Source organism: Lontra canadensis, unplaced genomic scaffold (assembly GCF_010015895.1).
Source record: "Lontra canadensis isolate GAN:19392208 unplaced genomic scaffold, GSC_riverotter_1.0 scaffold146, whole genome shotgun sequence".
Taxonomy (NCBI): Eukaryota; Metazoa; Chordata; class Mammalia; order Carnivora; family Mustelidae; genus Lontra; species Lontra canadensis.
This window is the reverse complement of record NW_022631140.1, coordinates 102,099-117,569: the sequence shown is the minus strand read 5'-3', so window position 1 is coordinate 117,569 and position 15,471 is coordinate 102,099. Positions and strand designations below refer to the sequence as shown.

General features: G+C 34.7%; 1 protein-coding gene across 1 annotated transcript in view; it reads left to right on the top strand.

Moving 5' to 3' along the window:
- The window catches only part of LOC116859012 (ATP-binding cassette sub-family A member 3-like), a 133,795-nt gene that overhangs the window by 52,178 nt on the left and 66,146 nt on the right, over positions 1 to 15,471 (top strand). Inside the window, exons 13-18 of the mRNA XM_032843986.1 lie at positions 70 to 224; positions 467 to 622; positions 964 to 1,174; positions 7,284 to 7,434; positions 14,322 to 14,420; positions 14,942 to 15,098. Coding sequence (XP_032699877.1) covers positions 70 to 224; positions 467 to 622; positions 964 to 1,174; positions 7,284 to 7,434; positions 14,322 to 14,420; positions 14,942 to 15,098 — 929 coding nt within the window. The remainder of the gene's footprint in view (positions 1 to 69; positions 225 to 466; positions 623 to 963; positions 1,175 to 7,283; positions 7,435 to 14,321; positions 14,421 to 14,941; positions 15,099 to 15,471) is intronic.

Here is a 15,471-nt window from a genome sequence, read left to right as displayed (position 1 = left end):
ATGAAAAGTTTGTTGTCATGTTCCCTTATGAAAGCTAAGGTATTATTATGTCTTCTGCTTGATCTCTAGGTCTCTATCCTGCTACCAGTGGAGAGGCCTATATTAATGGATATGACATCTCACAGCAGATGGTACAGATCAGGAAAAGCCTGGGCTTGTGTCCTCAACAAAACTTGTTGTTTAATTACTTGACCGTGTCAGAACACCTTTATTTCTATTGTGTGGTAAGCCAATAAAGATATGTTCCTTTTTCCCCACTCTACTGATGTACTTTAGGTAGATTCCCAACTATCAATATCCTTATTTTTAGAAAGTTCAAAAACTGATTTTTGATTAATTCTCTTTTAAATGTAAAGACAGGCTAAGGAAAGAAGACACTACAGAAATAATATAAGAAAAGGCTTGTATAAAGTTTTTCTAAGGAAAAAGCTGGAAACACCATGTAAATTCTGGCTTCTCTTTGTAGGTAAAAGGAATACCTCGAAAGACACATCTTCTGGAAATTGATCATATGCTGGCTGCTTTTAACCTTCTAGATAAGCGTAATGAATTTTCATGTTCACTGAGTGGAGGAATGAAGCGCAGACTCTCCATGATCATAGCACTTCTAGGGGGCTCCAAGGTAAAAAAAAAAATGTGGGGGTACTAAGAATGGATCCCCACTGAAGCTAGTCTAAAAAATTTAGCCAACAAAAACCTGAGAGCTGATAAAGATCTAACACTGTAAAAGGAACCTTACAAATTAAATCCCATATAGAATTCATATTATCAAATTATTGTAATTTTTCACAGGTTTGGAATTATTCTAGCATTCCTAATTCAGTTTTAGTCTAAACTTGTTATCTTAGCTTAATTGAACAAGTGACTGAAAAACAAAACCAGAGTAACGCCCATAAGTGGTAAGATCTTAGTGACACTAGTACATATGCTTAATGGTTATGAAATTGTTCTTCTGGTCTTCAGGTGGTGATACTTGATGAGCCAACCTCTGGCATGGACCCAGCCTCAAGGAGGGCCACCTGGGATGTCCTTCAGCAGTATAAACAGGATCGTACCATCTTATTGACCACCCACTACATGGATGAAGCTGACTTCCTGGGTGATCGCATAGCCATCATGGTCAAGGGATCCCTGCGGTGCTGTGGCTCTTCAGTTTTCCTGAAAAAAATATATGGTCTCTTTCCCTTTGATTATTTTTTGGGTATTGATATCTCAATATTCTTCTAACATAATCTTCATGGATATTGATATCTTAGTAATATTATTCTAATATAATTTCCATAATTTTTTGTCTGTCTCCCCAAAACTTCTATGATTTCCTCTTTTTATTGGGGCTCAACTATGAGCCCCTTGAAGTAATGGTCATAGTTTATTTATTTTTAATATGGAAGTATAATTGACATACAATGTCCTATTATTTTCAGGTATACCTCATAGTGGTTCAGTATTTTATATATTACAGAGTGATCCTCGTGATAAGTCTAGTTACAATCTGTAACCATACAAAGTTATTACAATATTATTGACTGTATTTCCCATGCTGTATATTATATCTACATTGCTTATTTATTTTGTATCCAGGAGTTTACTCCTCTTAATCCCCTTTACTTATTTGCGTGGCCTCCAATCCCTTCTGTTTCTGGTAACTGACAGTTTGTTCCTTGTATCTTTGAGTCTGTTTTGACTCTGTGGTTTTTTTTTTTTTGTTTTTTGTTTTTTTTAGATTCTACATGTAAGTGAAATTATCCGGTATTTGTCTTTGTCTGATTTATTTCACTTAGCATGATACCATCTAGGTCTAGCCATGTTGTTACAAATGGAAGGATTTCATTTTTCTGGCTACATAATATTCCATTGTATATATTTACCACATCTTCTTGATTTGTTCATCAGTGGGTGGACACTTAGGTTGCTTCCATAACTCAGCTCTGGTAAATAATGCTACAATAAACATAGGGGTGCATATATCTTTTTGCATTGGCATGTTTGTGTTCTTTGAGTAAATACCCAGTAGTGGAATTACTGGATCATATAGTAGTTTTACTTTTAATTTTTTGAGGAATCTTCACAATGTTTTCCATAGTAGTTCCATCAGTTTCCATTTCTGCCAGCAGTCCAGAGGGTTCTTTTTTCTCCACATCCTCACCATCACCTATTATTTCTTGCATTACAGTTTTAGCCATTCTTTTTTTCATTATTATGTTCAGTTAGCCATAGTATAGTACATCATTAGTTTTTGACGTAGTGTTCAATGATTCATTAGTTACGTATAACACCCAGTGCTCATCACAACACATGCCCTGTTACCCTCATCATCACCCTGTTACCCCCTCCCCTGACCCCCTACCCTCTGAAACTCTGTTTGTTTCCCATGGGCATAGTCTCTCATGGTTCATCTCCCTCTCTGATTTCTCCTTCTTCAGATTTCTCCCCCTTCCCCTATGCTCCTCTGTGCTATTGCTTATGTTCACATATGAGTGAAACCTTATGATAATTGTCTTTCTCTGCTTGACTCACTTCATTTAGCATAATCCTCTGTAGTTCCATCCATGCTGATGCAAATGGTGAATATTCATCCTTTCTGATGGCTGAATTGTATGTGTGTACTGGAAAGGAACCAGTCAACAAAACTAAGAGGCAAGGGTGCCTGGTGACTTAGGCGTTAAGTGTCTGCCTTCAGCTCAGGTCATGATCCCAGGGTCCTGGGATGGAACCCCACATCGGGTTCCCTGCTCAGTGGGAAGCCTACTTCTCCCTCTCCCACTCACCCTGCTTGTCTTCCCTCTCTTGCTGTGTCTCTCTCTAATAAATAAAAATCTAAAACAAACAAACAAAAAAAACCCCAATAACTAAGAGGCAGGCCACAGAATGGGAGAAGATATTTGCAAAGGACATTATAGATAAAGGACTGGTATCCATGATCAAAAAAGAGCTTCTCAAACTCAACACCCAAAAAACAACCCAGTCAAAATATGGGCAGAAGACATGAACAGACATTTCTCCAGAGAAGACATACAAATGGCTAGGAGACACATGAAAAAGTGTTCAACATCACTAATCATCAGAGAAATACAAATGAAGACCACAATGAGATGCTACCTTACACCAGTTAGAATGGCCAAAATTAACAAGACAGGGAATAACAAATGTTGGCAAGGATATGGAAAAAGGGAAACCCTCTTACACTGTTGGTGGGAATGCAAGCTGGTACAGCCACTCTGGAAAACAGTATGGAGCTTCCTCAAGAAGTTAAAAATAGAGCCACCCTATGACCCAGCAATTGCACTTCTAGGTATCTACCCCAAAGATACAGATATAGTGAAAAGAAGGTAAACATGCACCCCAATGTTCAGAGCAGCAATGTCAACTATAGTCAAACTGTGGAAGGAGCCAAGATGCTCTTCAACAGATGAATGGGTAAAGAAGATGTGGTTTTAGCCATTCTGACAGGTGTGAAGTGAAACCTCCTTATGGTTCTGATTTGTAATTCCCTGATGATGAGTGATGTTGAGTACATTTTCATGTATCAGTTAGCCTTCTATATGTCTTTGGAGAAATGTCTGTTCACGTCTTCTGCCCATTTTTCAATTGGATTATTTGGTCTTTGGTGTTGAGTTGTATAATTTCTTTGTATATTGTGGATGTTATCCCTTTATTTGATATCATTTACAAATATCTTCTCCCACTCACAATGCTATCTTTTTGTTTTGTTAACAATTTCCTTCCCTGTGCAAAAGCTAGGTTTGATGTAGTCTCAATAGTTTAATTTTGCTTTTGTTTCCTTCGCCAGAGGAAACCCAGCTAGAAAAATGTTTCTATAGTCAATATCAAAGAGATTACATCCTGTGTTTTCGCCTAGGAATTTTTGGTTTGCAAGCATTTTCTTTTATTCTGTCGGTTGCCTTCCATTTTGTTGTTTCCTTTGTCATTCAGAATCTTTTTATTTTTTTTAATTTTTAAAAAAGATTTATTGATTTATTTTAGAGAGTGAGAGAGAGAGAGATAGTGATTGGAGGAAGATGCAGAGGGAGGGAATCTTCAAGCAGACTCTCCACTGAACACAGAGTCTGACTCAGGGCTCAGTCCCACAACCATGAGATCCTGACTGAGCCACCCAGGCACCCCCATAATCTTTTTAGTTTGTTGTGGACACACTTGTCTATTTTTTTTTTTCTTTGCTATGCTTTTGGCTTCATATCCAAAAAACATCATTGCCAGGACCAATGTCAAGATTTTACCCAGTGTTTTCTTGTAGGAATAGATCTTACTTTTTTCATTAAATCTATTCATTTGTTCTGTCTTTTGATTGGAAAGTTTAATCTGTTTACATTTAATACAGATTTTTATAGGGAAGTACTCCTTTGTTAATTGTGTTCTCTTTGTCTTATAATTCTGTGTCCTTCTTTTCCTGTCTTATTGTCTTCATTTCTTTTTTACTGATTTTTTTTTGTATTGATATGCTTTGATTTATTTGTTTTGTATAATTTCTAGACATATTTTCTTTGTGGTTATCATGGGACTAACATAAAATATAACTTCATATTATAAGCTGATAACTTAAACTCCATTGCATACAAAAAACTGTTCTCTTTACTTTCCTCACAATATTTTAGTTATTGATGGCACACGTATATATTTGTATTGTGTAATTGTGTATTGCAGATCTTATTTTTAGTTAACGTTTTAGTAATAATATTTACTTTTAGTTATAGTTTTTTAATACTTTTAACTTTTATAGTAGGATTAAAAGTAGCTTATCCACCATCATTACAATATACATTATTCTATTTTTAAAATATTTTATTTATTTATTTGACAGAGATCACAAGTAGGCAGAGAGGCAGGCAGAGAGAGAGGAGGAAGCAGGCTCCCCGCAGAGCAGAGAGCCTGATGTGGGGCTCAATCCCAGCACCCCAGGACCATGACCTGAGCCAAAGGCAGAGGCTTTAACCCACTGAGCCACCCAGGCGCCCCCATTATTCTATATTTGTATATTTACATTATTTGTGAGATTTATGCTATCATATGAATTGGTATTACTGGTTAGCATCCTTTTTCTTTTTTTTTAAGAATACTTTCCAATTTCAGGATTTGAAGAACTCCCTTTGGCATTTCTTATAATGTAGATCTAGTGGTAATGATTTCTCTCAGCTTTTGTTTATCTAGGAATGTCTTTCTCCTTCATTTTTGAAGGATAGTTTTGCCAAATAGAGTACTCTTGGTTGGTATTTTTTCTTTCAGCACTTTAAATATATCTTGTTATTCCCTCTAGCCTTCAAGATTTCTGCTGAAAAATCAGCTGTGTAATGAGCAGTCCCTTGTATGTAACACTTGCTTTTCCCTTGCTGCTTTTTTTTTTTTTAAGATTTTATTTATTTATTTGACAGACAGAGATCACAAGTAGACGGAGAGTCAGGCAGAGAGAGAGAGAGAGAGAGAGGGAAGCAGGCTTCTTGCTGAGCAGAGTGCCCGATGCGGGACTCGATCCCAGGACCCTGAGATCATGACCTGAGCTGAAGGCAGCGGCTTAACCCACTAAGCCACCCAGGCACCCCTCCCTTGCTGCTTTTAAAATCTTCTCTTTGTCTTTGACTTTTTACTATTTGATTTATAATGTATCTTATTGTAGATATCTTTGGATTCATCTTGTTTAGATCCTTTGCATTTGTGTCTCTGAATATCCATTTCCTTTCCCTGGTTGGGAAATTTTCAGCCATTATTTCTTTGAATAAACTTTCTAGCTCCTCATCTTCCTCCTCCCTCTCTCTCTTCTTCTCTCCCTCCCTCCATTATGGGATTCCCATATTGTATATATTGCTCTACTTAGTGATACTCTAAGTCTCTTGGGCTTTATTTATTCTTTTTCATTCTTTTTTCTTTTTGTTCCTCTGAGTGAACAATTTCCAGTGACTTGACTTTGAGGTCACTTATCCTTTTGTCTACTTTATGTAGTCCACTTTTGAACCCCTTTAATGAATTTTTCATTTTAGTTATTATAATCTTCAGCTCTATGACTTCTTTTTGGTACTGCTTATACTTTGTTTCTTTGTTGAAATTCTTGCTTTGTTCATGTGTAGGTATCCTGACCTTGGTTAGCATCTTTATAATGTTATTTTAAACTCTGCCAGGTAAATTATGTAGATCTCCACTTAATAGAGTCATATTCTGGAGATAATGTTTTCCTTCGTTTGGAAAACATTTCTATTTCTGCTTCTCTATTTTTTCCATCACATTTAGGTTTCTATTTTCTAGTTTCCTTGCATGTGTTTTTAAATGATTAAATTTGTGAATATAATAATAGTGGGACTAAAGTAATTGATATTTATCCCCAGAAAATGGTATACCCTGGTCTATTAGGCCACTATTATGGAAGACTTAGTCACTATAATCTATATTTGAGCAAATACTGGGATGTATTACACCTTTGTATAGGTTCTCTCCATCACTGTCTTCAGATGTTTTAGTAATAGGATCAGGATTTTGCTCTTAGCAGAGGTTGGGATCTGTACATGATTGGGATCATGGAGATCTCTTTAAGCTATAGTCCAGTTCCCAGCTTTTTGTATCTAACAAATGCTCTTTGATTTCCATTTCTGCACTATTTTCTTCACCTTAAAGGTTTTCTGTCTACCCTGCTGCCTCTCTCTAACCTTCAAAGGGCCATTGCAGTGAAGGGCTAATGTACCACAGACGTGTTTCTCTCAGCTCTTTTTCTGCCCTGAGCTATCAGAGTACCATTGCAATGTTTTCAACAAAGTTCTGGAGTGCCCCAGAGGCTTTTTTTTCCTACTTCTTACCCTTTCCTCCAGCTTTTCAAGACAAGTATAGTGCATCTGGTGGAGGTGGAGAATACTTTGGAAAGATTTCTCAGATATCTGATGGAAGAGACTTTTATCTGATTAATTTACTGCCTTACTTATAATAGGCACCAAATAGATATCTGTTTAATGAATATTAACCTTGTCTTCTCAGATCTCAATGTCAATAGAATAAAAGGTTATATATATTTTTTCCAAATATATGGAAGTTTCCCAAATATATGGGTTTTTTTCCAAAAAAAAAAAAAAACCAGATTTTTTTTCCATCTCTGTTCTATCAGTCCCTAAGAAAATTAATGAAATTATGAAAGAAGTACTAATTAGACTTCTTAGACTTATAGCCATATGATTAACATGCTTTATCTTCTTCTAGCTCACCTAAAACATGGAAAGCCAACTATGGTCTCCCAAGAATACTGGAAATACAAAATTGTTTCACTTGTTTTTCTAAATGGATTTTCTCAGGTGTGGGATACCACATTGTCATGGTGAAGGAAGCTCACTGTAATGTTGAAGAAATCTCCAAATTGCTTCAGTGTTACATACCAACAGCCACTTTAGAGAAGAATGTTAATAAAGAAGTATCTTTTATTCTACCCAAAGAGTACACCCACAGGTATGAGTCCAGAGAATGCAAAATGATTAATGTTTAGATAACCAGATATCATTATTGCTTTCCCAGGCCTCTTCAGTCTTAGTAAATAGAGTTTTTTAACAAGTCAAAACTCCAGTCATTGCTGTCACTTGCACTGAAAAGAAGGATGCCACATTTGGCTATAGATTCCTGGTTTTAATTGGTTATTACTGATTGTATGTTTTGGTGGCGTCAAAATTGGTGAGTGAAGTGAACAGAAATATAAATGAGATGAAAATGATTTTAGTGGTGACTCTTGAAGCCAAGGTGATAGGAACTCAGTGTAAAAAGGCAGTTTGACTGCACTCACTAGCCCAGTTTTTCATCAAAGATAGTCACAAAGAATAATAACTCTACCTAAGATAACCATCCTGATGAAGGGAAATCAAAACTAAGTATACTCATCAGTGACTTTGAGAGTATAATATTTTTATCTTTTTCTAATATATAAGTAGGTAGTTGTAGTATTTCCTCAAGCCAGTTGTCATATTCCAGAAGAATATGAAGGGTTTTAATGCCCTCTTTTCTAGGTAAAGGAGGAATGTTTCAAAAAGCCGAAAAAGAAGGAAAAGGAACTGCATCCTGTCAACATTGTTCATTTAGTAAATCTGAAAGTTCTTGAGAAGCAGCAGCATAGAATAGTGTGATCAAGCAGCAGAATGGAATCAAGATTCTAGCCATAAGCTGGAACGAGTGAATTAAATATCATGGAGAATTAGAAATTCTAGATACGTATCCTCAGCGATACATGGTGATTGACTTATTCAGAAAAGTTCGGAACCAAATGGGTGTTTTGGCCCATTGTGATGGTTGTGATTCATGTGAAGCTGCAGAGTCTCTCTGAAGGAGACATCAAGTTAAAGCACTTGCTTAAACTTATCACACTATCTGCCTATCCGCATTCATATGGACACAAATGACATTCTCAAAGAATGTCTGAAACAGGAAATGAAAGTATTCTGAAGCAGATGATGTCTTTTATCATCATAGTTATAGTATCTTCTTCATATTTTATCATATCTTCATATTTGAAAGCAGAAGGTCTTTATTATCTATTCTTACTAATCATTGGGGCTTAAGAGAACAGGAAAAGGAAGAAGATCCAAGAGGTGAACTATTAGATTACTGGGCCATATAATGATGCACTGACTCCAGAATAAACTTGGAAGTCATGAAATGAGGGAAGAATGTGTTTTTCTAACAGGGAGATATTTTATTTTTTAAAAAAACAACAACACAATTTTTTAAAAAGTCAGCTCCACATCCAGCATGGACCCAACACAGGATTTGAACTCACAACCCTGAGATCAAGAACTGAGCTAAGATCAAGAGCTGGATGTTTAATTGACTGAGCCAACCAGGTACCCCTAATAGGGAGATATTTTAAACTAAGAAATGGAAAAAAACAATTTAAAGGAAAATAAATAGCTATGAATCTTTTTTTTTTTCAGAATATAATATGAAAAAAAATGAAATGATGGTTGAATTCTTGGTGATTTTCATTCCAGCTAAGATTTTTATAACTGAACAGTAACTTTTTGCAAGATATTATTCTAGTATGGATTTATTTACAAATCTAAATAAATAATAAGGAAGAGAATAAGCATTTTAGTTACATATATCTGTATTCTGATTCATTGAATGTCTCTCACAAGGAAAGTACTCTTGAAATTTTAAAACAGTATTGTAACTTGCTGTAAAACAATGCTGAAACATGTTGGAATGAAGCTTAAGTTTAGAATGTTGCCTGGGGAGTGGAGTGAATGGAAGTGATATGCAGAGACATAAAAGAATTACCAGAATAGTGCTACATATCAGGAAATATTTATATATTTAAAATTCATGAATTAGAGGCTATAAATATAAAGGGAAACCAGTGGGTGGCAATAGAAGAAAGAAACAAATACCGTTTTATGAAACTCCTACAAATTAAAAGGAGGAAATGTACTATTACTGGTACAAGGTTTAAGCAAGATAACATGGTAAAGAGAGTAATTCAAGTATAGACACACAACAGATATTTCATTCACCTCAAAGCAGGTCTACTGATGTGTCTCTGAGGTTTGTTGCCAACAATTACCTCTTAGAAAGATGGCGGGGGGAGGAACTGAGGAAATTAAAAACAAACTAATACTGTAAATCTAAATCTGCTAATCAAGAAAATGTTGGTTGAAGGCAAAAAAAAAGTCAGATATTTTATGGGAAATTTACGACATCGTGGTGAACTTCATGGCAGAAAAGAAGAAAGGATCTTGGTAGACTTAGAAGCCAACATTATATAGAATATACATAAGATATATAGAAAAGCAAATTTCTATAACATAACCCAAGATTGTTTGGAAGCTTCAAAAATGAAATTCTGAACACAGATCCCAAAGTTGAAAAAAATAGAGTGACAGCTAAAATTCAATAAACAAGGATAAGTAATAGAGTTGATACAGAATATCATCAGGAATTTTATCACCCCAATCTGTTATTCAAAGGATTTAAAAAGTGGTTCATTTAATATTAATTTGGGGTGTTTTGAGCAGGTTTAGCTCCTAAGCTGTGAAGTTGGAAAGATGTATGAGGGTTACAAGTATGTATTTGGTACAGCAGAAAGAGTGCTAGTATTTGAGATAATCCAGCATATTAGCCAGGAAGAAAAAGAAGGGAAATTAAATGTATACATGATAGATCTAGATAATTTTTATGCAAGGCCTCTTTAGAAGTGTCCTGATAACCTTCCTGTAGTTTGGCCTTGACTTGTCTTAAAGGCATGAGATTATCAGGTTGGGACCTGGAAATGAGAAAAGACTAAAATATTGTCACCAAGAATTTCAAGGAAAGAAAGCTTCAGTGTCGGCATCAAGTAAAGACAATTTTCAACTCCTGTTTTGATTCAATCTTTCAACCAAAGAGAATGATCTTTTAATTTAAAATACAAAAACAAACAGGGAGAAAGGGAGAAATTTTCAGTGTGCTTCTCACAGCTGTAAAGAAGTTCAAGTTTCCAAGCTGTAATGAAGTGCGTATGAGACACTCAAATCACTATGAAGTGATTGAAGAGGAATAAATGTTAGTTCAAGTGAAATAATTTTGCAACAAATAAGGGAAGAAAATAAAATGTACTTAATTTTACCTTTTTCCAAGTGACTCTGTTTACAAGATGATTCTTAAATTCAGAAAGATTATACCAAATATTAAGATTAAATCAGTAGTAAATCAAGAGAGATTAAATCAAATAGTCATGGTGATACAGTTGGTTTAAAACACAAACCAGTTAGAAAACTAGAGATGTGCCAATCGCATTCTAATTTTAAACTTCAGAAATTGACACTGATGTTCCCATGGTTGATTCAGAGCAAAACACACACACACCCCAAAACCTTGAATGATAACTAATAAATCATTAAATCATGCAAAAACTCATCTTGGTCTTATACAGAATTTCCTCCATATGTTTTATATGATTTTAAGTCAGTCCTGGATAAATATCAATCTCTTTCTAAGGAAGAGCAGGAAAAAGAATGGGCTATAGAAAAGATACTGAATTTTGAAATAAAAGCACTAATCTAAGAAATAATAAGAAATGCCTACTTTGAAAATAATTTCCCAATATGGGAAACTTCAGAAATTCTCTGCTGTATTCAATCAAATTAAAATCAAATTAAAGAGGGCACTAAATGTAGAACAGTTTGGAGGAGAGGAAAATGAGATAAAATGATGTGAAATTCCTGATCAACTAATAAAGATCTGACCAATACTTAGGCAGAAAACAGAACTTCTAAAAGAGAACTGCTATGCCAAAAATTCTTCCCAGAACTATGAGGAAACCTGCAAAAAATAAAGAGGCCAACCAGAACATTAGCCCTACACACCCACAAGAATGGCTGAAACTAAAAAGACAGCCTTTAACATATGAACATGGTAAATGGATCTCATCGCTGATAGAAGTATAAAATGGTAAAACTGCTTTGGAAGATGAGTGATCTTTTTTTACTAAGCTAAGTATGTGCTTATCCTATGACCCCGCAATTATTCTTACTATATACCTTAAAAACACATGTCCATCAGAAGAGATGTAAAATAGTGTTTATATATGTAGACACTATTCATAATAACTCCAAACTAAAACCACCAAAATGTCCATCAAAAGGAAAATGGAAGAATATAGCAATAAAAAAGAATAAGCTTGTGGTATATATGACATGAATAAATTCTCACAGACATTGAGACATTGGATAAAAAAGTACAGGCTTCAGGATTCCATTTATATGAAGTTCAAGAAAAGAAAAAATCTTTATGTAATTCTAAAATTAAAATAACCTCTATAAGAGGGGTGTCTAGCTGGCTCAGTGGAGCATGTGACTCTTGATCTTAGGGTTGTTAGTTTGAGCCCCACATTAGGTTTAGACATTACTTAAAGTCTTTTTAAAAAAAATAATAAAATTACCATAAGATGTGTAGGGGTGTGTGTGTGTGTGTGCATGTGCACATGTGCACACATACACACATGCGGTGGGCGGGCATTGGGAAAGAAGTTATTGACTAAGAAAGGACCTATTAAGATCCCCCTTTGTGATTCTGGAAATGTTCTCTGTCTTACCTGGATGGTTATCATGTATGTATGTACTTATGTGGAAATTCATTTACAAGTGGTATACTTTGTTATGTCTCAGTAAAAAAAATCTTTATTTAAAAATATATGTAATGAAAAAAACTTTGTAATGGATAGATGTAAGTACATCAAATGTTAACAGTGGTATACTTTAGGTGGTCACATTTTTTCTGTTTTTTAAAAATTTTTCTGTATTCTTATCTTGCGTAGACTATATGTTGTCTTTATAACATTATCTATATATTTATTCAATATATATGTATTATATGTATAATAAATAACAAAACAAAATGGGAAAAACAGCTATACTCAAGGTGATCAATTTTTCTTTTTAATTTTTTTTGTGTTCCTCTCAAGTATAATATATAATATATATACTTATATTTGTTAAATATATATTTTATATTTTATATATAATAAAACGTATATTAGAAAATATGTTTTTCACATTATGATTGGCTCATACAGTTTTTTAAATTTATCTATTACTGTCTTTATCTTTACTCCATATCACTAAGGAGCCAAGGGTATGCTAGTTGACATGTGATTGCATGATGACAAAAATCAAGAAACTTACTTAGTTCTGGAGTATATGAATTAGGAGAGTCTGCCATAGTTACTCCCTATGAGAATAATCACCAGGAAAATTTCTGTGTTTTTTCTCAGGATCATTACATGCATTTACTGACATGAGTATAATATGTTGTACATCACATACATATATTGATACGAATACAATAATAATAATTAGTTTTATAATTTTTTTAAAAAATTATTTATTTATTTATTTATTTATTTGACAGACAGAGATCACAAGTAGTCAGAGAGGCAGGCAGAGAGAGAGAGAGAGGAGGAAGCAGGCTCACTGTTAAGTAGAGAGCCCGATGTGGGGCTCAATCCCAGGACCCTGGGATCATGACCTGAGCCGAAGACAGAGGCTTTACCCCACTGAGCCACCCAGGCACCCCTAGTTTTATAACTTAACAGAGGTGAAATCCTATCATAATAATGTTCTGAATCTTGTTCTGTTTACTTACCTGCATTTTTGGTCAACTGTTTATGGTAGGACTAGGACTTCCCATTTTTCAGATAACTCAAGGGGAAATCTGCACTTTACTACATCTTTCTCTTTCATAATATCATACCAGAATGTATTCATTAAGCTGTTAATGGATATTTATCTCCACTTAGTGCTATATTTGTGCATTTTAAGGCCTCATACAGTTTAATTTTGTCATATATTGTATAAAGCCAAAGGAAACAAAAATAAATATATATGCCAAAATATTAGTGTATTAACAGTAGATATCTATGAGGCATGATATTGTGATATTTATATTTTTGTACATTCATTTCTAAATTTTATAAGATGCACAAATTAACTTCTTAACTAAAATCAAAGAAAAAGAAGAAAATGTGTGAATCTTGATTGAAAAACCAAGCACTGGGAATGAAGAAAATGGACTTAAAATATGTGAAGCACTGTCATGTGGGTAGATTATACCTGTTCTATATAATTAATGGTGTAAGTTTAGAACTAATGTGCAAAACTAAATAGAATTAAGTGGAAACTAATTTAAGTTTGAATATGGAAGAAATTTTGATCTTCCAAAAGAGGGAATTTTGAATTCCTCCAACATTGAGAGTGTGCATACATAGTTTACATGGTCCTCACTGAAAATATATTTGATGGTTTTGAGACCTCGAGGTTTTTGGAAAAGATCATCTTATAAATGTGAAGTACTGTAAATTCTTCCCAGGGAAACTATTCTTTAAACACCTTGAGGTCTCTACGCTGCATCTGGCTCAGATTCCATGGTTTTTCTTGACTATTGAATCACTTGATTCTGTCTATGCCTTTCATTTCTACTGCACCTTCTCCATTGTCTATGTGAGTGACTTTTTTCTCCTGTTAATTTGAATAATCTTTTTAAAAACTTACTGAATAATAAGAACCATAGCATTTATATGTGTGTGATAGGTTAATCCACGTGAGCTAGCTAGAGTTATTAGCATATAGAGTCTCTTGGTAGTTTATTAGAAGACCAAAATTATGTGTTTTCAAGAACTAGGGTGAGAAACAATGCACAAGAGCAGTTTACTTGTTTCTGTGTTAAGAACCGAAGTGAAGAATGAGCTACATTGTCCCTGCGGCTGAAGGGAAATCAATTCAGAATAATATGAAAATCTTCTGATTTGGTACTAACTTTTATTCCTCCCCTTCTCACTTTTCCTTCCCCTTATTTTTTCTTTTCTATTCATATTCTAGCTTTGAAGCTCTATTTACTGATCTGGAAAAGAGACGATATGACTTAGGCATTGCTAGCTTTGGTGCCTCTATTACTACCATGGAAGAAGTCTTTTTTAGGTGAGCAAAGATGCATAGGGAAAATAAAAGTCATTGGGGAGGAAGAACCACATCCTGGTCCCTTTTTTAAACTCCCCAAACTCAGAGTCACACATTAGAAATTTAAGAGGTGTGGAGAAGTAAGAGAACTGATGTGATTTTTTTTTATGGTAATAACCCTGGAAAAAAACACCACTATCATTTTTTAAAAAGAACAGATATTTTGGTTTATCCAAAGTATGAATTAGATGTTAATCTTTAACTTGAATCAGTTCAACTTAATGAAACATTCAACAGCTTTGCCCTAATTTTTCTTAGCCTTACTATGGTCTGCCAGCAGTCCTGTGACTGGTGTTTGGGAACCACTCCTCTATCAGAGTTACGCTGTGGCCTCCATATAATGCCCCTGCCAAGTCAGTAAGCAAACCCAGCGCCTTCTGAGTTGAAAGTTGTTAACTCACATTCTCCAAACAAGATATTATGAGGGTAGAGTTGAAATTAAATGATTTGTGCTATTTTTTTTTTTTTTTTTTTTAATGTAGAGTCAGTAATCTGGAAGATTCACAAACGGGTATCCAAGCTACCCAAACTCCACCTCCCTCTGTGATGAGTGAAGTCTCAGTTAAGAACCAGAATTGGAGTATGCCAAGCAATTTTTCTACCATGAATGAAATCCCTGCTATTATGTTTAATACTGGGGTAAGGGCCTTTGCTAAGAAACCTGATGTATATTTACTTGATTAGGGCACAGGAAGTACATTTTTGTTTACTATTTGAACAAAGGTACTGTGGAGTTTTTAACCACTGCACCCTACCAGACAGGGAGCAGTCTGTACCATAACCTAATTAATTGCCCAACGCAGAAGCAATGAAGTCTAGGCAAAAATTTCAGCTCTCACTCTCACCATTGCTATTCCTCAGGGTTGTTTTTTTTTGTTTGTTTTTTTGTTTTTTGATGTCTTAGAATTCTTTTTTTTTTTTTTTTCAAATTGCTAACCCAGAAATTTGATAGTTCACTGAAGCTGGAGTGAACTGGAAAGAGCATGATTTTTGGTAATCAAACATGCCCAAT